The 25,871-nt window shown below is 36.7% G+C and overlaps 2 protein-coding genes across 2 annotated transcripts in view; one reads left to right on the top strand and one right to left on the bottom strand.

The window, feature by feature from the left end:
• Positions 1-25,871, bottom strand: part of LOC113227250 (ADAMTS-like protein 1) — a gene marked incomplete at its 3' end in the record, with an annotated part of 291,597 nt that overhangs the window by 199,527 nt on the left and 66,199 nt on the right. The window lies entirely within an intron of this gene.
• LOC113227236 (cilia- and flagella-associated protein 298-A) lies at positions 4,600-13,821 on the top strand. Its single transcript, XM_026460131.1, has 5 exons — positions 4,600-4,806; positions 10,142-10,312; positions 11,583-11,826; positions 11,967-12,115; positions 13,282-13,821. The coding sequence occupies exons 1-5, from the start codon at positions 4,600-4,602 to the stop codon at positions 13,378-13,380; spliced, it is 870 nt and encodes a 289-aa protein (XP_026315916.1). The 3' UTR covers positions 13,381-13,821.

Genomic DNA, 25,871 nt, shown 5'->3' with positions numbered 1-25,871 from the left:
ATAAATTTATTGTGTATAAAAATTTAACCTAAATACATGAATCTTATTAAATAACCTTTTATTTACATATACGCGCCAGACTATCACATACCACTGTTTAACTAAATTATTGTATGTTTATATAACTTAGGGTTAGTAGTGCAAGTAAATCTAGGTGATACCTAGCCTCTAGTAGCCGTGATCGATTTCATTCACGGTGAAGCTAAGAGGAACTTATGGGCCGGCCGATGGAGCTAGGCTTCGTCTTGATCTAGGCCGAGCGGGTCCGCGTGCGCATGCGGGGAGGAGTGTCGCAGGGGAAGGGACGTGTCGGTGAGTCGTTGCCACTCGTCCTGTCCTCCGCGGCCGAATTTGGGCGATTGGCCCGTGCGGTGGGCGCTCCAAAGGACTCTCTATGTAGAGTCCACGTGGATGTGCGTAGGGTGTTACGGCGGAGCCTACCAACAGATCCGCCGCGGGAGCATGGAGGGGCCCGAGATGGAAGGCTCGTCTGGTGTTCGGCGAGCCTTACATTTGGAGTCGGGGGACCGTTGTGTTTCCCTTCTCGGGGAGCCGCTGATGGAGGCGCGGGCGAGCGATAGCGTACACGTGCTTCTACCTGCAGCGGAGAGGAGGAATACCCCGGGGGTTTGGTGCGGTCGGGTTGCTCCCCTTCAGGGTTCAGCCCAGTCCCACATAACCCCGGCCCTGCGGGGGCAGAGTATCTGTAAGCAGATTCCCTCGGTAATAAAAAAAAGGAGATACCTCAACTAAGTAAAATTGCTTACTTGTATCTTAGGTATCGAAATCGGTGCTTCTAACACAATGATTAGTCAACATATTTTGCTCAATAACAATAAATTACAATAAAACATGAAAGTAATCTGACATGAAGTGGTCTGTTTATATTAACTAGCCTATATAATCTGAGGGCTTGGGTTATACTTCTCACGCGGGCCCAATGTGGATTGGGATGTGTATAGGTTTTGCTCAAGCTGTTTACTTTCACCAAAAAGCTGATGGAAAATTTCAAATTAAATTTCGGAGATGAATTCCGAAAAACTCAGAGGTGCAAGCCCGGATTCGAATCCACTACCTTCAGCCTCAGAGTCGGTACTACCTCAACTCCAATTCTAATTTTTCCCGTACTGAACCGGTTCTACTCCGCGAGTCGAGTGGCAGGGCACTGGCTTTTGGTCCGGTTTTTTTTTACAAACGAAATTAAAACCATTTGAAAAATGTGTATCGTATACTATAGGTACGCGTTCTACTTGTTGATTTAAAAAAAATCATTGGTATATATAAAGTACCTATTGAATACCAGCAGTTTTCTTGTCAAATTTCGAAATAAGTTTGTGTTTTTTTTTCTATAGTGAAAATTTATAGGAATCGTGTTTTCACTCTGTTTCTCAATTTTACTACAATATATTTTTTCCAAAACATATTGCTTCAACATTTTCACTCTTATGCGGAATCAACCAAATCAACCAAAGCTATTTGAGGTTGTATAAACTCTTAAGAGGGAGCAGAGGAAAAATTCCTAATCTTCGATTTGATTTTACAGGGGTATATACATTTTAAAGTTAAAAATAAAATATTGTATGAGTAACTACACGATATATTCAAGCATAGACACTAATCAGAAACATAAAACAATAAAGTTACCTCGATAGATAAAAATCACGAAATGACCTCTAATTTTCACATTTTTTCGATTCATCCTCGAAATGCTACAGGTTATTAGGACAAAAATTAGATAATTAATTATATTTATGCATGATCGAGAACTGTCACTACGGATTTTTTTTAATCCCTTTAGTTTTAGAGTTATTCCGCTAAAACGAATTTGGTTCTTTTAACGCGCAAAATTCAACATCTTCTGTCGCATGTCACGCGAACTTCAGGCATATATTTGTTTCACAAATTTGGGCGTGCTCCCTGTTAAGAGACGGTGGGTTTATTACATCGCCACGACTTTTTTTTGTGAACAGTTTAATGTTATCAAACAATTTATCAACCAGCAAGAATTTAATCAACAATTCATATTTAATACAAGAACAAGGAAAGTCATCTCTTGCTATTACTTACTTACTAACTTTGCCTAAACTTAGCCAATTCTTTGTTGTGCAAGTTATAATGTGTGACTTCGCACATACAAGAAGGATGGTAGTAGAGTAAACATCAATACAGTGTCAAAACCAGAACAACGTTTTTTTCTATGTAGTGCTTTGTAAAGAGTTCCCAAGTTTTCATGCTTAAGTAGATTCAAGTGTAAGAAAAGATAACTAAATGAGTTAAGGCGAAGAAAATAGAATTATATGTACATAGATGTATATAAAATTCTCTATCAACAGTTTGCAGTATTAAACAACACAAATCCAGACCTTTGCTTAATGTACTGAGAGGAATCAGTGGGCCAGATAATGCGACGAGTGGTCCCGACCTACTCTCGCTTGACTAAAGTTCCAACATTGCTGACATTTTTAACCAAACTTGGAATGTCGCTATAAATCTTAATTCCTTTCCAAACTTAGCGTACTAACGCCTGTAAAAAAGTTAATAGCCATTATTATGGTGATAAGAATTCTTGTTGCTCGTTAAAAAAAAATTAGGCGTTAAAAATCGATTGTGAGATCAATTTTCGAGGAGCCTAGAACCACAAACGTTACAAACACGACCTATATTTATGTAATTGAAACATTACTAAATTGGTCATAGGTTGTTAATTTAATTAGGCGTGATGTCGCATCTAGACAACGGTAGTATGTCAACCAATGTTCGACGACGATTCTCAGTAAAAAAAACTTGTTTCAAGTTTTTACAAACAAAATTACTTTTTGTCTGATCTAGGGAGGTTTCGTGTGCACTTATAATGAGGTATGGAGCATTAGCGATGTCGTTGTTACTTTTTTTTAATATCAATTGACGGGACAAGCAAGCTGTGTGCTTGGTGGAAGCAATACGACACAACTACACATAACAGTTGTGGTGGTAACACCACGCGCACGTCGTTCGTCCCTTAGCTTGGTATTATAACAAAAACAAGTACGTGGCGTAATCGCAGGATCATAACTGTTCAGCGCCCTAACTGTAATACGACTCTAATTTAACTATTTTCCCTTATCCGTCTAAATAACTTCATCAAGATCTTTCATTACGTCTTTATTGTTCGATCTTCCCCTCTATAATGCGTCTAAGACAATTGTCGTGACGTATTCGATGCTCAAATTATTGCTTCTTCGGTTCTTAATATCTTTAATAAGCTTTCCTTTTCCTGCATTACTCTAGGCCCTATCACTACATCACCTGATCGCCTCTCTCTGTCCTCTCTCTTTTCCTAATCCTTCTTCCAAATTACCTTTTTAAATGTAAAACTAAAAACCTTATCAGCGGCTGTAAGGCTAGCACGAAAAGCCAAAACAAAACAAAAAAGAACAACAATTATATTCATTGAAGATGCTAGTTTCTTAGATGATCCTGTCTTTCACGCTTTCTCCATCTTCCTAATCATCATTATAGCCTATCAAAGTCTATTGCTGGACAAATTTTTCGAATTCCGTTTCCAAATTTCATTATTATGAAATTATAAGTTTCCCTGTTTTAAAAAAACAAGTCAAAAAGCCTTGTAGGTGGTTGAAACGCTAACCGTGGCAAGCCAAGAAATATGAGAACAATTTTTGATTGCTGGTGCAGTGCTTCTGAAATGTAATTTAAAAACAATGCTCTTAAGTATTCAATAAATAACGTACAACTGAGTCGAGGCGAGTACCAGAACCGAATTTGTTTGCATTTCCTGGCTAGGTCGACCCCCTTACGAGGGTTTAGGTTAGGTTAGTATATAAAAAAGTCACACGAGCCGAAGCAAGTGCCAAGGCCGAATTTGTTTGCATCACCTAGACGGTACGACCCTCTCCTGTGGGTTTAGGTAAGGTTAGTGTGTAAAAAAGATCCGAACGAGAGAAGCGAGCGACTACGACTCGATCAAATTAACTTGCACCTCGTTTACCGTATTTTCTAAAGACGCGAGGTGCTTTAATTTGACGCGTTGTATTGTGCGACACGTTCTAAGACATTTAATAACTGTAATAAGAAATAATATAACAAAAATGAATTGTGGATATCGTTTTTTCACAAAAAAAATATATTCAATTAGATACATTGGTCAAATGGTTTATTGGAGAAATAAAAATCTGGAAACGAATAAGTTGTCGATATGTCAAAATAGTGTAATGACAAAAACCGTAACGTGTTTTCGGACAAATGAAACAAAATCTATTCAATAAAAGTCTGAAGGTTTTCGATGAGACAAAATTCAGTAAATCATGTTTCTAGCTTGTGATAGGTAACCCCTAGTTTGCTACCCTTAGAGGTGGAATATTTTCATCCAATTTAAATGGGATTACTGATGAGGTAACCTCTTTACAATGAAAAAAGAATCATCAATTAAATATCGGTTCACAAATGCTAGCTGTTAACTGGCCGAAGTTTAGAGACCGCCATATTATTTATGGAAAACATAATAATAACCATGGTAACATGCATAGCAACGCTTTTGTTATGTCGATAATTTGAAAATCTGTAATTTGTATTAGACTTCGCGGTTGGCAGATAAGCAGCAAAATGGTAGTATTCCATGTTAAAAGAGGCGACGATAATCAGTTTCTGTACGAAACAGACGTAAATAGAGACGTCGATGAGGTGGTTAAGGATATAGTGGCGATTTACAATGGCAGATTGAAGGTGACCAGAATTTGCTATGAGATGGAAGAACTGGGCAAACATGGGACTTTCTTGCCTGAAGAGATGCAGGGATTGAATGAGGATCAGGTAAATTTATTTAATGTAAAATCTACGTTCTATTATTCCCACTAGTTCTGTTGATAGAACTGCTGGTTCTTGTCTCTACTGGTACGTTTCTTGAACAACCGGGGTTTACGATTCCCAGCAGTTCTGTCGTTTCTGTCCGATTAGTCTCACTAGTTCAGTTGTACTGTTCTGTTCACAGAACTACTGTTACTTTTCTTACCACTTCTTGCCCGTGGAGCACCTGTCTGGTTCACCTCAGTGGACCATAGGCAATTTTATTTTTTCCCACGGTTCAACTCTTGTGTATAAAATAGAAAAACCCAAAACTTCTAATGATATACATTATAATATTTATCATTTAAAAAAAAAAATATGGATAACTTATGATAGAAAGTATTTTTTATGTTCATAATCCACAAAGTTCTTAGGTTTTCGCGATTGTTACTTATGTACACATATTTTATTTTAATATCTTTTTTATTCATTTTTTACTCTAAGCATTCTTCTCCAGCACCACATTTCCAGAGCGTCTATCTTCTCGATTTCACGGCATGCAGCATATACCCACTCGCGGTAAAATTGTCACCTGCGCGAAAACGCCTTAATAGTCGGTGGAGCTAGTTTTGAAAAATATTATTTTTGAAAATAACAATGATGCCTACAATAAACAATATAACTGTTGTGGACATTCCTATTATCACATCAGAACAAAAAACATTAACACAGTAGATTTTTTCTTTTCCTTTTTCTATTTTCTCTCTCACTATCTACTCGAGTGAACAGAACTATTTTTGTCGACGGTGACAAATCGAATAAACAAAATTGTTCCCTTGTATTTCCTTTGTCGATTTCCCAATCAATAAGTGCCGGCCTATCCTACGAGATCGCAAAGCGGCGCTAGGGATGTCAACGGTATCGATATCTATCTGTAAACAGAATGTTAACACTCAGGTACTGTCGAGTTCTTAAGTTTTCGCGATTGTTACACATAGGATATGAAACTATTTTTCCGAATTTAAATCGCGTATATTTGTTTTTTCAAACACGTTCACAGGCCTTTTCAGTCTTTTCCGGGCCTTTTACAGTATGGTTATGGCTTCTGTAAAGTACCAGAAACGTGGTCTGTTTGAAAAAACAAACATACGCGATTTAAACTCAAGTAGTGTCCCAGTTAATGTCTCTGACTCTGGTTTGATTTTGAAAATCTTTGGCTTTTTACAGAATCAACAGATTTATGGATTCGTATATAAATGAATATTTGTTTTCTTTAAAAAAAATCATGATGATTTAAGTTTGTGTTTGTTGTAATTTATTAATAGCTGTAGATCTCCTTGTGAAAGAGTTCGTCCGTTTGTCGATTGCATTTCGGTTTTCAAGGATAAGGGTGCTGGTGAATTACAAGCACATGGGACTTGTCAACTTTAGTCTCAGTGTGACTGATGCAGTGGTAGAGTGTTCTTCAGATCTTTGCGATTTAAAGTTCTAAGAACCAGACACGCAACTTGTTAATCCCGTCACTTGGTATAATAAAAAGTCATTATCATAAAATCATCTGTCTCTGAAGTTGCAAAACTACAGACGCAGATGAACCGGTGCGACGAGGACGGCTTCACAAAAGTGGAGACGAAGAAGAGGAAGCCCACCAGCCGTAACCAATGTGGCACAGCACGACTGGACCGAATTTCCTGCTGCGTACGGCCATACCGACGACGCTGCTGTACTTGCCGCGATTGCATTACTTCACGAAGTCTGAGGAGATAGTGCAGTAGATCACACATAAAACCAACAACACCCAGAGGGTCGAGCGGTTGGAGTACCGCCACAACGTGAATTCCAATTCACTTGTGGTGAGAGTACCGACCGACAATCTGTCGACCTTCATGAAGGAATTTAGGCCTATATCGGGGATTCCGCGGCCGGTTACCTGACACCAGATTGCACTACACGTAGGCGACAAGTGAAGTTCGTGTAGATTAGTTAGAAATTGTGTTTTATTATATTGTATGTATGTTAATCCTAATGTACATCCGTCCAATTATAACACATTCAAATGTAGATACGCTTAGACCTACGCTAAATTATTTATCAAAACAGAAAAAAGAAGAATACATAGAAACATGGGCCATTCTGTAGCGAGATGGGTGGACGACATTGTGAAAGTTGCAGGCAGTTAGAGGTGTGAGAATAGCACAGTATCGTGGTGGATGGATGGCACAAACTAAGGGAGCATAAGCCTCCCTTAGTTTGTGCCAACCACCACAGACGGGTATAGACCCAGCAGTGGGTGAAGTCGGGCTGTGAATGATGATGATGATCACCAAAATTCATGTTACTTTAGAAGATAAAGATAAAGATAAATTTATTTCAATAATATTTAATCTAATACAACAATGAAAACAAATGTAAATAAAGCTATTACAGTATTAAAATAAACATTGAGAAAGGAACCTAATATAGAACGTAATGTGTAATTTTAAACTAAGTACATGTGTACTTGTGTATTGGGCATCTTTTTGCGCAAATTTCTTTATATTACAGCTTAAAAACAGATTTTCTATATTTAATAATAAAATAATTAGCAGTTATAAATTAATAGTTATATAAAAATGAAATTATAAGTTCCAGCAAGCTGTTTCATTGTTAGGCCAGAATTTGACGGTCTTTACATTCTATTTTATTCATGGCAAAAAGAATTTAGTGTCATCAAGTATATAATTAGAAATAGAGACGAAATATCACTTAATTTGTTTGAAAATTCTGTGACAACTGCTCTCCGATTGGCCAGGCTGGACTCGAGACGGGTGTCGTCAATTGTTTCACTTTAAATCGACCAATTTAATTTGGATTTTGCAATGGACGAAAATTGCACAAAACTACATATTTAATATTTAATTACCGATGAAATTTGATTCCGTTTGTTTTGTAATTGGATGTTTTGTTTTCCCACACCACCGAATGGAACAGCTCCCATTGTTAGAAATATTGTCTTTATTACAATAAATGTGGAATATTTTTGGAATACACGGAGACGTACCCACAGGTCAGCTTTTGGTGCTGTACTATTTCAGTTTTCTAATTTCAGCGAAAACGAGAGTTGATATTTAAAAGTGGTATAAGGCCCATTTACCTGATGAGTTGCCAGGGATGGAGGGCCCTTATTTCGTCTCTATTTCTATAGAAGTTAACTACGTAAAATCTACGTCGCAGTTTCTGTGTTATTGTTTGAGTACTTTTATGGAACATAGTCGATATTGGACATTTCTGACACGGTGACTAGGTGACGTCACTATTGAGCAAAGCATAATCCTGATAAGCGTCCGACTACTTAAGCATTGTTGTCGCGTAACTCCCTTTCATCCCGATATAAAGAAAGTTACTTTCTTGTATAATGGTATAAATAGAGTTTTGTTCAAGTGCAAATAAGGTTATTGTTATAGAAGTCTCGACTATTGCTTAAAACAGTGGTGTGAATATTCTCTTTCAGATATTTTTTGTGCAAAAGTCGCTATCTTACAATGTGCGAGATTTTTTTTATGATACGAAATGATGGGACAAACAAATCGTGCGTTTTGTGACACCCGCCTGTCCATAGCAGTTCAGTGCCACTAAAAATTGGAACGCAGTAATACCCACATTGTTGCTTGGCGACAGAAATAGGCAAGGCAGTATTTCCCTGGACGAATTTTTCACTAGGAGCTCTACTGCTAGTTACTTTAATGTAATTGGTACACCCACACGTTATAACAATAATACAAACAAGATGTAACAAATTTTGTATATTGTAATGTGAAATTCTATAACTACTTTCGTTGGTAGAATCTTTTCTCAAACATGCTCGGAAATGTTTCCATTACTTTCAAAAAATGAACACGGAAAGTTTGTCATTTAAGGACCGTGCTACTTCTTCACGGCCAAGGCCTGCAAAGTAAGTATAAAAATCCATCACTGTCCTCTTACATTACTCCATTACAGGTCCCATGATCACGGTTGACTGAGGTGGTACAGTCTTCAACCAGTTATGTCTAATATTAATGCAATCCACCCTATTTTTACACTATAGTTACAATAGTTATTAATTGAATACCTTATTTTTAATTTTACAAAGAAACATTCCAATTTACGCTACATTAAGTTGTACAAATTATTTTATTGAATGAATTTTTATTAACTTCAATTTATTATTAATTAATAAATAGAAATTAGAATAAACTAAAATATACTAAATTAGTACTACAGTCTTATGTCTGTTTGGGATTTTTCATTAGAGGAAATACTGGATCCCAAACGGTGGTACGGAGAAACCATCTTCTCTGTTGAAATTAAGATGTTTTTTTTTAATTTCAATGGCCTCTCGCAGCATCCTGGGTAGATAACGGCCTTCTTTGGCAAGGACCTTGACATGCTCGCAGACTGCAGACTTGTTTACGCGACGGTATTTGACATCAGCTATATGTTCTTCTATCTAGCTACAAATACTTCGCTTCGTTTGTCCAATATCCGCTCACGCGATACATGCAGCCGTAGACGCATACCACACCTAGAGGTGCCGGTGATGATTTTATACCGATTTATCGGATATCGAAGTTATAACAGGTAAAAGAACTAATACTAATTGCTATTTCGGTAACTACTCTAGCAAACCATAAAGTTTTTAATGCCTGGGTCTGTCATTTAAAAAAATAAACAACTTCAAAAATACGTCACGACAATCGTGTGTGTTATTGTTTGGGCTGGTGATTTCGGTGTTTATTTATTGAAAACATACCGTAAGTAGCGTTGTTTAAGTTTACCCTGAATATAAATGTTTATAAACTATACTTTAAGGAGTAATTTCATGGTAAACATTAGAACCACTCAAACGGAATATTATCATATTTACCCAAGTACACCAAAAATTTCATTAGTGCTTTTTAAGTGCAGGATTTGCGGTGTATTACTGCATTTTATTTGAGATGTTTTTGTTGTAGTACGGACGGTATTTATTTAGCAATGCAGAATAATAATTTTTATTTATAAAAACTTGTATTTAAACTGAATCCTTTTCTAATTTGCGAAACCAAGTAGCCGCCATTTTGCGGTAGGAAGAGCGCATCGCGTGAGCGGATAAAAGAGAGACCGCACTCACAGGCAAGCTGTGAATCCTGTAAGGGGATATTACATTCACGGGTTTCAGTTTCATAACAATCGCGAAAACCTAAGAACTCGATATGCCCAAGAATTCTCGGGATCTGTTTTATGACTCCTATGTAGTATGTACGTCATACAATTGTTATACATGTTATACACCACGCAATCATACCATTTACAAGGAAGTGTGATGAAGAATATCTAAATGACTTTTTTTTAATTTTCACAGATTTTAGAACTAAAACTTAAAGATCCGTGGGCAGAGCGTTGCGCCCCAGCGGGCTACGTGATATGCAAGGATGACATGGGCAGGCGATGTGGCTTGGCACCTCCAACCAACATGCAAGAGATACTGAAGAAAGCCGCAGAAACTGCCACGGAGATTATTAGCAAGAAACGTGTAAGTGGGATCACATGTTAGTTATACTGGATTTCGTGTAGGACCTGTTTAAAAAGTTAATAATGGACTTAGTTAAGAGTCCATACAACCTGAAATGGCTTTGGTTGGTTCTGCATAACAGTAAAAGTGTTCAATCAATCAATTTGGAAAAAAATATGTAGTAAACTTGAGGGTATACATTGATTAGTATACGGCGTGAAAACACAATTCCTAAAATTTTTATGTTACAAAAAAAACAAACTTACCTTGAAATTTTGCAAGAAAACCGTTTCAATAGGTATTTTACACATACTAATGATTTCTTTTTATATTAATTGAACTAAATAGAACACGACATACTATACGACATACATTTTTCAAACGGGTTTAATTTCGTTGTGAAAAAATAAATTCTAAAAAAAAAATTCAAGTGCCAAAAAAAAAAAACAAAAAAAAAAAAATTTGTAAAAAATTCTAAATTCCAGTGTCCCTGCCTCTCGACCCAAGCAAAATAAACCGTATTAGTACGGTAAAAATTTGAATTAATTCGAGCTGATTCAACTCTTAAGGATATATGAAGTTATTTACTATTCAATTGTTATTTTTATTTTAAAGAATGATTTGTGTTATTCAATATAACTTGTTATGTGTATAACGCATGTGTACGTGTACAGTAATTCTTTTTTCTGTATCAAACGTTTTATTGATTTGAACAACTGGATCCAAATTGCACTCCAACGGTTATTTTGCGATGTTGTAGTCGAAATGCAGCTCACCCTTAAAGTTATTAGACTCATAACAGAACAAAGTACAGAACCCTACTTAGCGACAAACTTAAGATACATTTTCCGTTCGATTGCTCTTTCGTAAGTAGATAGGATCGCGTTAGTTTACGTTGTGGGTAATGGATCGTGAAATTAGGCTGGCAGAAACTACATCGGCATTTTATAAGGTGGTAAATTAATTAGATAAACGTGCTCTGTCTGTTCAGCGTTCGATACATTTTATGAAGCTGTGTAGGTTAGACCAAAACCATTGTATTATTTTTTGTAATAATGACGTCATTAACATATATACTGGTGATCAGAATATTACGTGTTCGTATCGTGTCGGGTTTACCACCGACCTATAGTTATCACTCAGGCCGTTAAATGAGGTTCCAAATTTGATAACCAGTGAGACTAATTTGATAATAGTACATAGTATTTCATGGTCTGAAATTGATATTATTTTACCAAATTTTGAGCAATTTGGAGATGCAAGAAGTCAAGATTTTTTCGTTGACATTCAGGTGGACCTCCGCGAATGCATGACTCAAAAAGATATCTCACGAGCACTGGATGAGCTTCGTGGAGCAACCAAGATTGTCTTCCCAGCGGGTCTACCTCCCCACGACCCCGTTCGAATGGAGTTGGACAACGTGGAAGATCTCACTGGAACTCAAGCATCCAAAGAAGTTATAGATCCTTCTAGAGCTTGTCTGTGGGCTTGTGGGAAGAAATTTTTAAGTGGAAACAAGTTGAGTGATCACTTGGGTTAGTAACTATATTTTCATCTTTACTCTTTGTCAGTGCAGTAACTACTATATGTATTTCCTCTTTCATATAATTCCAGGTTTATTAATTTTGTAAAATGTGACCTGCAATTATTTACCATTTATTATATTCTTTTCAAGGTAAAAACAACAAGTCGAAGGTGACAGTGAAACTGTGCAATCAAGGTGATGGCGCTCCAGGACGTGAGCCGGTAATGACGGAAGATGAGAGAAAGCAGCTGATGTTGCATGCTTATAGAAAACAGGAGGAGTGGAAGAAATTGGAACAGGTGAGCGTCTGATCCATCCTTTCATAATATAATTTATCTTTAATAAACTTTCTGACTCCCGCTGGCCCAAGGGCCAGGTTGTTTACTCCCGTTCTTCGTCCGACATCCGTCCGAAAGAATTACTGTCAAATAAGTAATACTTGACCAAATTCAAAGAAGCATAATACGAATGATGCTTTATTGACATTGTCTTTTGATTTGGTCGTGTATACTTTATCATCAAACTTAAGAGTTATACTCTTGTCGGTGGAGCCTCTTCCAGTCATCTCTCCTACAAGGCAGCTCCTTGATGTCCTTATACGACACGACACCGGCCTTTTCCTTTATTTGGTCTATGTGACTGCGCCTAGGTCGACATCATCCCCTATTCCTCTCGATCTTTCCTTCCAAAATGGTCTTAACGATGTTGTCGTGTCGTATCAAATGGCCAAACATTTTCCCGCGTCTATACTCTATAGTATTTAGGATCGTTCTTTTCTCGTTTACTATTCTCAATACTTCCTTATTGGTTTTCTTTTCTATCCAACTTATACCCTTCATGCACCTCCAGCATCACATCTCAAAAGCTTGTAATCTTTCCCTATCTCTTTGTGTCAGTGTTCATGTTTCACATCCATAAAGTACAATACTCCAAATGTGCACGACATTAATTAGATGTTTCTTATTCTTGCATGACAAGCTGCGTGATTTTAACAGTTGTTGTGTGTACTTACTTGACAGTAATTTTTTCGATGGATATTGGGGGAGTAGATGTCCAGCGTGGCAGATTTTAGCATAAATCCTTTTCTTAGAGGAAACTTACGCTTAAAGTGACTAGATGATACAAGAATGTAGCAGCTTGTGTTGATACACTGGCACCCCAAGTTCCCATGTAAGATCAGTCTCAATCAAGCTATAATCTACCAAGTTGGATCATTGTGGGTGGGAGTATAACCTTCGTGAACTTGCAAAATTAAGGGAGTTGCCACTTGTATAAACAAGTTATGGTGTTATTGAGGTATTACTTGTCTGAACTCCCTTAATTTTGCAAGTTCACGGCACGGGTGTCACTTTGTGTATCTACAGCAGCAAACAAAATATATAGGCGTCGGATCAGTATTTTAGTAAAACACTATTCCCAGTTATTCTGAAACTATTCAAATTAATAATACTTTTCTAATTAACAGGATGATGATGACAGCTATCTGAACTCTAACTGGGCGGACAGCCAGTGCATGAAGAGGCAGCTGAACGGTCTATCTAATATTTCTTGGAAGCCAAAGTAAACGTTCCATATTATCCTCCAGAATATGCCTCGGCTGATTATAGGTTTTACAATATAGTACTATCATGCACAATCCTGAAACGTCGGTATTCGACTTCTTGCAAACTTCATCTTGTTCGAGCAAGTAGAGATTCGTTCTACAGTGAATCGATTTTGCGTCAGCTCGTAGTCGTTACTAGAAAACTTCTTCGACGTCGGTTTTGCGAGCGACTTGGCCACTTTCGCTTCAATTAACAAATTTTATGAGCAGCGATGGAGATTCTAGTATATCTATAGTCCTTCCTTATTCCATGTTACTGTCTTCTAGATTGATTAAGTTACTCAGAAGTATTTAAACTCACAGTCCGTGCTTGTGATACTGTAAGCTGTATAATTGTTAATAAGAGCAAGATCATCGTTATGATCCTTGGAGTTACGCTGTGACTAGTCTCTCCTGTTCTCCTTTTCTATTGTACATTGTACATATTGAATATTATTGATTCATAAAAAAATACTGATCTGCCTTATCAGATTTCGCAACCTTTTATTAACTAATTGGGCATTCGCTATTTTTATCAATGGTTTTTAGTAATAAAGCATTTATATATTTGATTATGATTACTTAATGTGTGTAATAATTTAGTCAATACTTTAGTATTTGTCTAGTCAATAAATACAGTAATAAAGAAACGTTTTTTTATTACCAAGAATATCTAGGTTTCAAATTCCGCACGAAAGTCGATAACATTTTGATATGAATAAAGAAGTACAAATAAATCACTGTTTTGTTATCGCATGTTCTGCATTTATATAGACTCTTTAAAACATTTGTCCATTTTGGAAATGGGGTTAATGAACTTCTGAAGATCTGATGAGGAAGAAAAGTCTAAAAATATAATTACATGGAACCAATGGGAATAATTATGGCATGTTAAGGTTACAATTGTTCCACATGAAACTGAGTTCATGAAAATACTGGAATAAACGACAAACTTGATTTCGACTTCGACTGCTGTTTGTTGTTTTCTATTGGTTAAAATAAGTGCGTATTTGACCTCTATTTCACCTGATGGAAAGTGACGATGATATTAACCATGGAGAATGCACACCTTTATAATGAAAACCCATTCACTTTCGTCTTCAAAAGGTCCCAAGTTATAGCGTTCAAATAACAAATCCGGAGACGGGGAAGATATAAATGTGAAAGCTTAACGCTTCGCGCGTATCTTGGGTGTATCTACAACACAGCGTTGAAACCTTAACTTACGTCTGGACCACCATGATAGAAAGGGGATAGCAGAATGATTTCATGTAATTTTGTAACAAACTCTTTCATATGTCCTTTATAATAATGGCAAATAGTAATTTATTGTAATTACATTTTGTTCATTGTATTTTAATGTATTATATAGTTTTATTTACAAAATAAGTCGCAAAAAAGTCGTTAGAAACCAACAAGCACTTTCGTAAGGTCCGCTGGTTCGTTCCATGGCTTATTTGATATAACGTCTGACACGGTTTGCTAGAAGACGTTGGCTCGAATCCAGCCGGATCTAAGGAATTTTCATCCGGATCTTTATATTAATAATTTCTCTTAGTTTGTTTGGTTTGCTTTATGCTTTATCTAACAATGTCTCTTCCGATATTAGATTAGTACAAAATGTTTAGACTTCAGACGGATTGTCTTCAGTAGTGAAAGTAGAATTTTACAATGCTTTCCAACTATCCAGAAAGTATAAACCTAAATTTAGTTCGATTATGTACCACAGGATGGCGTTAGTAGTATTCTGAAAAGCAAGCGTTTTGTCAACTTTTTAACTTACTCAACTATTGTATTTTTTGTGTCCAATGCTCTCTAGGAGCGTTGTGCAGCACTGAATGCCATTCAAGTTATTGAGATGCTTCCGTTTTAATTCCTCTACCTTAGCTTCGGTACTAGATGCTGTGCTTTCAACCGTTTCCCCAGTTTAAATTTTGTTATTTTTTTGTTATATTCACGCAAATTGTCAAAATATTAAAATTATTAGAATTATTGGTGTCTCAATTCGTTTCTCTTTGCACCCAATCCGGGTGGATCCACTTGTATTAAGCAATAGAACCGTGAGTATTTGAAAATCCTACTGGACCCACTACTGGAACCAAGCAGTGTGTCCAACAGTCCTAAGCGCCATCCCCGAACGCTCCGCTACAGAAGTTATTTTCAAAGTGGATAATTTCTAGAAAGAACTTTTTAAAAATACGTCATCAAAGACATGGACATATTTAAATATAGACAATAATGAGTGAGCAATCAAAGATAGGGCAACATTATTGTGGTGTATTTTTTAAAATTTAAATTATCGCCAAAATTTGTAAACTTTAATATATTATTTTCATTGTTTACTAGCTGTACCCGGCAATGTATTCCAATTGCATTGGTCTATCTTTCCAGCGGTAGGCATATTTGTTGAAACAAAGGAAAGTCATGTTGTAGAGAAGAGTATCTTCAAAAGAAGCGCCTTTTCGGCTTTGAAACAACTAACTGTTCCAAGATTTTTAATAATACCAGTGACAGGGCGAACAAGTCGTGCGTTTGGTGGTAAGCGACATGCCTATCCATAACAGTTTGTAGTTAGAGCTTTGAATCGCAAAGATCTTAGTGACATTGCCACTGTGTCTGTCACACTGAGACATAAGTTGACAAGTCCCATATGCCTGTAACTTCACCAATACCCTTAGAAACGTTTGTGTACTACGTCCGATCCGTATCAGGTCTACTGTCGATCTCCGTCCAACATCCGTCCGAAACAATTACTGTCAAATATTCGACAAAATTAAAAGACAAGTATCAAGTATGAAGCTTCATTCGCATCACGCGTCTTTTCATTTGGTCAAGTATTGCTTATTTGGCAGTAATTGTTTCGGACGGATGTCGGTCGGAGATTGAGAGTAGACCCCCAGTTCCGAGTCCGAAATATCACAGGGTATTTTTATCTCCAGGTGTATAAGCGATTTTCGTATTTTCTTAAATTCGAATCGGACTTAACGCACAAGCGACATCCGAAGTGGGTCATGAATGAAGTGGATGCAGTGAACAAACGCGCTTAACCTTCCAAACCGGAACGCAGCAATTCTCACATTACTTACACTAGTTTTTACTATTTTTATGATCTATTTGTATTGGGATTGGTTTATAATTTTAAATTTTCCAAATTTTATTTCTTTATAATTTTTTAAACTTAATTTTTTAATTATACCCTTTACTTGGACGAGGCGCTATCTTTCTTTTTCTCCATTTATGGCTCCAGTGGAAACCAGCGTAATAAGGCGTCCTCCAATATCTCGTTACAAAAAGCTGAGTGGTGTTAAGTCCTTTGTCTAATTTACTTTGTTTTTTAATTTGTCATTTTCTAATTTTTAGTTTGTTACCAAATAAATTATTTTTCTTTATTTCATTCTACTGCTTGGTGGCAGAAATAGGTAAGTACTTCCCTGAACGAACGATTTCACAAGAAGCTCTATTGCTACTAAAGTAAGATTCTAATACATCAGCAACTTTTATCGGAATTGTATGAATAGTCGAAAGCATAAGGAATAAATCTTAATTATTATGTATTATGGATAAAGCAAGCAACCAAGCAATGATATCAGCTTTCTTATATTTTATTCTTTTCGGGGTTCCAAATGAACAGTTTCATTGAACTGGTTGTGGGACCACAGAGTTCCTTTTAGTTTTCTCGAAAGCCATTTGTTGATAAAAATTCGATAGTGGCTGCTAACACAGGTTAATTTCTTTTGTGGGGTCTGGATGTTGTCTGACGGGTCAGCAATCAACTAATAACTAATAATTACTGTATTATTTCTATAATATTTGTAATGACTATTAATAAAATTATTATTATTATAGCATTTTGTTACAATCTCACTTGATGGTGAGTGTCGATGATGGAACATGAGGCGTCAAAAAGCTTTTTCGCACTTCAAAAGTATCTTTACCGTCCCATCAACACCCTTATCAGTCAATTTATCAAGTGCAAATCTTTGTGTTATCGAAAACACATAAAGCACATTATTGTCTATCATACTGTTATTAGTATTACATGATTTATGGTTTATCTACCCTTTCCATTTTGTTTGTGACAGACGATTGCATGTACTTCTCAAAATGGGAGAATTTCTTATTAAGTAACTTGTGTACCAGGCGTCTAAGAAATCGAGTTTTATTTCTTAGGAACTAATCAACAGGTTGAGTTGGCGTATCCTTTTACTAACATAGTATAAAAGGCAATTAGTTACCCAACTCCACATAAATGTCACAACGTTGCGTATATGTGTGCACGTCCGCCGCGCGCGTGTAGATACGGACCAGGGTTGTCACTGATGTAGGTTTTTAACACATCAGCGGATGCTGAGGTGGATGCGTATTTTTTTACTAACATCAGTGGATGCTGATTTTAGGTATTTGAAAAAACGAGAAAAATGTACCCACATCCTTACTGAATCTATTTATATGTAAATGCTTTCTATTTTCTTTGGTATTATAATAGTATTTCAACGATTTTGTGAAATTTATTAACAAAAGAATCAATCTTCATGAAAACAACCAATCTGTTTAATCGTTGTGAAATTTTATGAAAGTTCTACGTTAAAAACAACATATGAGCTTTTCCGGCTTACAGTCTTTGTAAATTATTTCAGCGTGCCTTTTAAGTCATGTCACGACTCGAACATGATGAATGCTTATGCTGATGTGGGTATTTTTATTATGTAGATTATCCGCGGATGTTGATATTCGCGACAACCCTAGTACGGACGCACACATTCGCATAAACTCGCAGTGCTCTCACGCTGCATAGCGCGGGTTGTTCATTATAGAATTGAAGGGTTCACTCGGTGTTTATTGTTGTGTCTATGAAGATCTGAACAGTAATAACTCAAATTTAGAATTTATCAGCATTTCATAATGATATTCTCTTAATCGAGACGCCAATCCGCGGTTCTGGTATAAAAATATAAATACGTAATTAAAGCATTTAACAAAGGTTATTTCAATATAGCACGAGAATACTGTGATATACACCAAACACAGATCAAGTGACGGGACGAATAAGTCGGTAAGTGACATGTCTGTCCATAATAGTTGCAGTATCAGTTAGAACTTTAAATCAAAAAGAACTGAGGGGCGCTGCCACTGCGCCACTTATCCTGAGTCGACAAGTCTTGTGCCTGTAATTTCACCAGCACCCTTACCATTCTCGCATCACTGCTTGGCGGTAGAGATAGGTAAAGTGCAGTACTTCCCTGGACGAACTCTTCCACAATAACTCTACTGCTACTAAACTAATAAACAGAATCAGTCTGACACTAGCTACTAAAAACTGAAATGTTTAACCTAAAATACCCTGAAAAATTTGTTTCAAAAAGTAGTAGTTTTTTGTGAAACTACTCCAATATAGTTTATTATAATTATTAATACAAAGATCGAACACTTAGAAATCCTTCGATATGGCTGAATTCAAACCAACGTCTTCTAAAAACCGTGTCAGGTGCTATGATAAGCCACGGGACGAACCAGCGGACTATAACATTTTTCTATGAGCATGTAGCAGATCTTTGTTTATGGTTTTTAAGGACTTTTTTGCCGTAGTGAAATATATTCTACCTAATCCAATTTCTGCTTATAACTAAAAAACAAATACTTCTTCTACGATTTTCAAATTAGAACAGAAAGATTCAACATGTTGGAAACAATTGAACACGGAAGAGGAAGTTTAATGGGACATCTTATACGGACGGCATGACGGCTTCATTAGATACGTGATCGAAGGTAAAGTGGAAGGCGACCGTGGACAAGTACGATCGAGAATAAGTTACTTTGATCAAATCAGAAATAAAATTAGAGCAACTCTTTATAAGAAGATTAAAGAAAAAGCTTTATAAATAACAACATTAATTTTATTACACTGACAAGAGCTTTGTAAAAAAAAAGGAAAAAAAATGACTTCGATCCAGTAGGAGTCGAACTAACGTCTTCCAGCAAACCGTGCCAGATGCTATGCCAACTAAGTACTTTCAACTTGATGTAAGAATGTTCTGGGTGACTGTGCCCTTCCAATTATGCCTTCCAGGACAGCTTTCTTCGTTAATTTACATTCATTCAACCGAATCATGTGTCCAAACCACCATAGCATAACCTTTTCTGTTTTTCTCACTACGTCCTCTTTTAAATCTCACCGTTCACAAATGTATGTACCCTATAAATTAAAGTTATAGGTTCATGCCGCCACAGGAAATCGAACAGTCAATCTTTCAATTGAGAAACACCAATTTTCCATTATAGATTTCCATCACTGAGTTCGATTGGGGCTCAAAGTGTACTTTCCAGTTGTGATGAATGAAAGTTCTGCGTTTTATTGTTAAGTGTGCAGTTTCTGCATAAAAATAATTTTTTTTTGATACCTCCAATTAACTCTACACCAACTTTATTATTTGATAATTTTCTGTTATTTTTGTAAACAGCCATATTTATTTACTAATATGAGTCTACTACTATGAGTCTTGTAACAAAATTCGGAATAAAAAACGAATTTTGTGAACAAAAGAAACAAAAATCAAAATTAAACTAGAACAGGTGCAAAAATTAAGTCGGCGTAGGAATAGCTCCTCTCCTTCCTTCTTTGCGAGGTGAGCCCGCAAATGGGTAGGCATCGCTGGGTCTTGGAAGAATGCTTCGGCGCCACCAAGACCCAGCACGTGGTGCTGAGACGGGTGCCGCGGGGTTTTAGTGAGTAGGAGTCTCACATAACTTCCGTCTATATCCGCGTAAAAAAAAAATTAAAAAATTGTTCATTAGAGATAACCTACCGAGTTGTGGCCTAGTTAAACGTGGTTATGACCTCTTGTTACATATTGATGGTTTGATAATCTGTTATGGTAATTAATATTTGTAAATGTACTGAATATGATTGTAGTCTTTTTTTTGTGATATTTTGAATATCAAAATTTGTGTTGAATTGATGTTCAATCATTTTTTAAGTGAAATTATTCAACTAGGTTAACACTTAGAAAAAATCCCTTCGATCCGGCAGGATCCGAACCGATGTCTTGATAATGATGAACGAACCAGCGGCCCTCATGAATTATTCCATGTGCTTGTTGTCGCATTTTTGTATTTGGTTTTTAACGACTTTTTTGCCGCAGCGCCATCTGTGAGAAATCTATTACATCAAAAAAATCTTTGTAATTACAAAATAACACGTCATGCGTCTGGTAGTCGGCACCCTAGGACCACTGCACCCTGAAAATTGACAAGTCCCATGTGTCTGTAATTTCACCAGCAGCCTTACCCTTCGAAACGGAAACGAAGTAATGCTCACATTATTGGTTAGCGCCAGAAATAGGTAAGGTGGCAGTACTTGCCCGGACGAAATCTTTCACATGGAACTCGACTGCTATTAAAGGTACATAATTTCGATTTTTCAAAGCAGTGTGCACAATTCACATTATCAGCAAAAGTCATACATCATATGAGTCCTTTTGTCCGCTTTCGTGCAACCCTTGCACGATCCATCATTCCTTTTGCTTGATGTTTTCTTGCTGTACAAAAATATACTTATTTTCCTCCAAGAAACGCCCCGGAAAGTAAGTGTATAATGTAACCACAGAATACGAATAACGACATGTTTCTTATAATTTATTCTTTTCGCAAATCGAAATTCAAAAGGCAAATTTCTAACTTATATCACGGTTAACATTGACTTACAATTATATGGACGTCGGGTCCGCGCTAAAAAGTGTTCGAACTTATATGGCGTTAAAATCGTATACAGAGCGCCATTCGCGCTTTAGTCTTCGTTTGTTCGACTGACAGCGAAGCAAGCAAAATTAGACAGTACTGCGATGACATTACAATTTAAATTCAACGTTTTAGCTTTTTCATATTCCTTGACATGTCACTACGTTTAAATTGGTTGACTTGGGACATTTTTTTCGTGGTTTTTGTATTAGACCCGTCGTCCATTTATTTGTAAGTCAATGTCGTCAAATTATTCTAGAATGTTAACGGTGCAGCGTGGACGTGGCAACCAACCAATTTAAAATACGATGTTATGTATGAAGCTTCATTCGCATCATGCGTCATTTAATTTCGTCGAGTATTATTTACAGAACAAGAGTACAGAGCCTGTACGTGATGTTTTTTTGATAACGGAACCATTTTGGTTATGATTATGGGGCCATTTTCCCGACAATAAAAGTTGTTTTGTGAGTTCAATCCCCACTTATGTCCACACGATTAAAGTGACTTACAATTTTGATGGAAAAATTGTACATTACTGACAAGGTCCAGAAAGTAAACAATGGCTGGACGTGTACGATTTATTAACATGAGTCAAGAAGTTGCTATGTCTACTAGGTTTATATTATAGAGATGTTCTTAAAGATTTGTAGTAACTGAACTAATTTTAATGTATTTTCAGTGATATATTAAGACAAAATTATAATTAGGTAAGTACTAACCTATTCTGCTATTGATTCTACTACTGTAACAAACCTATTTTATACCATACACTTTGCTAACAATCAACTTTGTTTATCGGATAGTTCTCTAAAAATCCTCTGGACGACATTGACCCTTTTTACATAATTTCTGCGTCGCGGTGTTAAGATTTTCCCTCGACTGGTGACTACTTGTATCGAATTTAATTCGTGTGTAGTAAGTCAATGTTTGACGATTAATTTTTTTGAAATACTTTAGACTTCAATTTGACATTCATTTTCCAATTAATTCATTGACTTTTCAGAAAATATTTTGTTTAGATTTAATTATCATTATAATGATATTTTAATTAATGGTAATCAAAATGTGTATTTAAAAAATTGACATTGCTACGCCCTTGCAGGGTACATGTTTGATACTGTAAACTACTATAATAACTATTATGTAACAACATGTTTTTCAATAAACGTTATTATTATTATTATTATTGCTCTAACCTTCCGAGTCACGTGAGTCGCGGTCTAACCCGAGTCGTCGTAATTATCCTATGTGTTTTTGTTATAGACCTTTGTACTGACTTTCGGCTGTAATGTTGGATGGATTTTAACATCTTTTCTATGTATTTACTTCTAACTACCTCAGTGGCTGAACGGTTACCGTGCTGGACTGCCACGCAGAGGTCCCGGGTTCGATTCCCGGGCCGGGAAAAATATTTGGCTCACATTTATTCTCGTGAGTTTAGGTCTATGTGTGTGTCTATGGCACCCGCGATACAAGGTTTTCCTAGTGCAGGGCTACGACTGTGTGAGCGTTATTATTATTATATCTATTTTAGATTCTCGCCTCTAAAAGATCATTTTGAATTTTTTAATGGGAGAGGCGGTATTCCCCGGCAATGGCACAGTCGGCTGAGGTCAGGAACTCAGGTTCAAGAACCGGCGAACTATACGTGTCGTATCAAGCAGGACCGCCTTCTGCATTTGTGTTGGAAGCGATACGCCACAGAAATCCAACCGCCGCAAACTGTTAGCAAGGCTGACTGGAATTAACCCATTATTATTATATTATTATTACTTATCCATATACATTGTATACAATGTGCATATACATAGTATTCATCCATATACATAGTAAACATTCTTAACCAATCTATCACAGTAAAAATTTGTATATAATCTAATTTAATTATCTATTGCCGCAAAATAAGGCTAGAACAGGAATATCTCATTCAGCTCGGTCAACATTCTTTTTTCGTAGTATATTTTTTAATAGCACATAAAGAAAAAATATTTCCGATAAATAAACATATTTCCGGGCAAAAGAATATTTCCGAGCATGTTTGAGAAAAAGTTAATTACGTAAGTGGTTGTATTCGAAATTTCATGTTTTTGGTTGTCATATAAATAATTCATGTGGTATGATTTATCCAATAGCCATAGCAAAATCACATATAAACTTATTGGCGAGTCAAAACAACAATTTTCATTTTCATAATACAAGGATTTCACATTATTTAGATAATTACTTTCATTAATTAATTCAATGATCAAAATTACGCTAACATTTACTACACGACCAAACTAATTAGCACAACAATTTGCAAAATTTTAACTAAATAATTGAACAACGTTTTCGATGGTAATTGTACATTGTTTGAATTTAACCAGTTACCAATTAATACAGTGATTGCAACATGTTAATTGAGTAAATATTTTGTTTGGCAAAGTATTCGTGATAATTGTTCTCTTGTATGTAAAGACAAGACAAAAGTCTTCGACCAGTGTGTGTCACCAGTGATGACTTACGGCATTGAGACGTGGTTGCTCACTATGCCTCATAAAAAGGCTCAAGGTCACTCTAAGGGCAATGGAAATGCTTAAGCTAGGAGTTTCGCTGCGAGATCGAATCAATAATGAGGATATCCGCAAGGGAACCAGAGTAACCGACATAGCTCTAAGAATTGCAAAACTTAAGTGGCAATGGGCAGGGCACATTGCTCGCAGAACAGATGGCCGATGGGGCCGAAGAGTTCTCGAGTGGCGACCGGGAACCGGAAGACTCGACGTGGGCAGACCACCCACAAGGTGGACTGATGATCTGGTGAAGGCTGCGGGGATCCGCTGAATGCAAGCGGCGCAGGACAGGTCGTTGTTGCATTCTTTAGGGGGCTATGTTCAGCAGTGGACGTCTGAAGCCGCCAGACCCAAAGTAGATGACGATCAGGAGCTCGACGACTCGTAAAATCAAAGACGATTTTAGTTAACTGTGTTATATTTTAAAATAGGTGACTGGTTAGTTACAGGAGTAGTGCTGTTACATCGATACAGTGATAGTTTCTGAAGGGGTACAGTTTTAAAAGTGAACGGTCCTTTTGACCTTTTTAGTTACGTACAAAATTCGTTACAAATGTGGTAGGGATGAAAAAGACATATGTGGTGTTACTCGATTGGTTCAAAATAGGCTTACGTAATGTGCCCTTGACGAGCAGCGTTTTGTTACTGCTTTAGAAATTATGTTAAAATTACAAATTTTGTTGCGTTCGCAACAACGTCTTTTGGCTGAAATGATGATGAAGATACTCTTGTATAAGGGAATTGAAAGCAAAAGTCTTTGACCAAAGTGTATTGTCTCAAAAGAAGGCTCAATGTCACCCAAAGGGCACTGGATAGAGCTATGTAATCATTGCACATTTTCAAAAGAAAGTGTAAGAAATGGCTACTTCATCATCATTAAGTCACGTTTTCCGAGGGTTGGGAACCTTCTTCAAAGTGCAGGATTCGAATGCCATGATTCGAACCCACGGCCTTCGCTAGCGAGGCGGTAGGTCAAACCACTAGACTACCTTGGCTTAACTTCATCTTAGCGTGCCGATTCTGACGTTTATATTTGTGAGGACCAGTACTCTACTCATTATCAGTGGCGTTGTACAGGTCCTCGCCTGTGCATGTGTAGGGGCACGCAGGACAAGACAAAAGATGTGCCATTGTCTGGGGAGAGACACTACAAATACATGCGATCTTACAGCTATAACTCCGCTAGTGCATGCTCGACTTGGGTCCGCAGTCTATTTAAAGACTTCCAAGTGTATGCGGTGCATGGAAGGAGCCTCTCCGTGTGGCGCATCGACATAATGTATTATGCGCCCGGCGCAACCTGGGCAGCGATCTGCGAACGGCAAGTCGGTAACGCAGACTGGCAGATCCTCTCACCACGACTCGGCTTAACTTACAACCACCTATTAGTAATAATTATTAATACTCCACTAGAAGTAATTTAGTAGCTGTAGAGATCCTTGTGAAGAAGTTTGTCCAGGGATACTTCCCTTACCCTGTCACCTTATTTATATTATTGGAACTGCAATGGACAGACGTGTCACTTAAAACCAGGCGCACGACTTGTTCATAAAAAATGCGGTTTTAATGTTGCAACTGCTATTATTTTTGAATTGAATGAACTAAATGGAATTTTTACTCTCTGCCCCAAAGGTACCGCTTTCGATTTTTTTGTGTGTAAGCAATAAAGTGTATATCTATCTATCTACGTATCCAAATGAAATTTTAATCGGAAGAGAAGTTTCTACAGTACATTAATACTCTCCTTAATCTATAGCATCATTAACCTGGTCGTAGTAATTAGAGCTTTCGAGAAAAAGCTCATCTTACAAATGCAAGGTTGCATTTGCTTGCATCTCGACGGTTTTAAAAAATTTAAAAATGTTGATAGACATTTTAATATTAAAAATTACTCGCTTTGTCGATAAAAATTCTATGCAGAAAAACTGGCCATCGAAAATGTGTACTTGTAATCGAATTCTTAATTAGAAATAACAAAATTATAACTACTAAAGTATCTTTGAAAATTATTGACGCCATGTTTTGTTTATTACGACGTGTTCGGTTTGTTTAAAGAGTCCATACAACCACAAATGGCTTCCGCATAACTAAATAAATAAATTCAGCATAACAGTCAAAAATCAAATCAATCAACTTTGGAAAAAATATATAGTAAAATATGGCATACATTGATTACTTTAAAGT

The sequence above is a fragment of the Hyposmocoma kahamanoa genome, unplaced genomic scaffold, assembly GCF_003589595.1.
Source record: "Hyposmocoma kahamanoa isolate Upper Pololo Valley unplaced genomic scaffold, ASM358959v1 204, whole genome shotgun sequence".
NCBI lineage: Eukaryota > Metazoa > Arthropoda > Insecta > Lepidoptera > Cosmopterigidae > Hyposmocoma > Hyposmocoma kahamanoa.
This window is presented reverse-complemented; position numbering and strand designations above follow the sequence as displayed.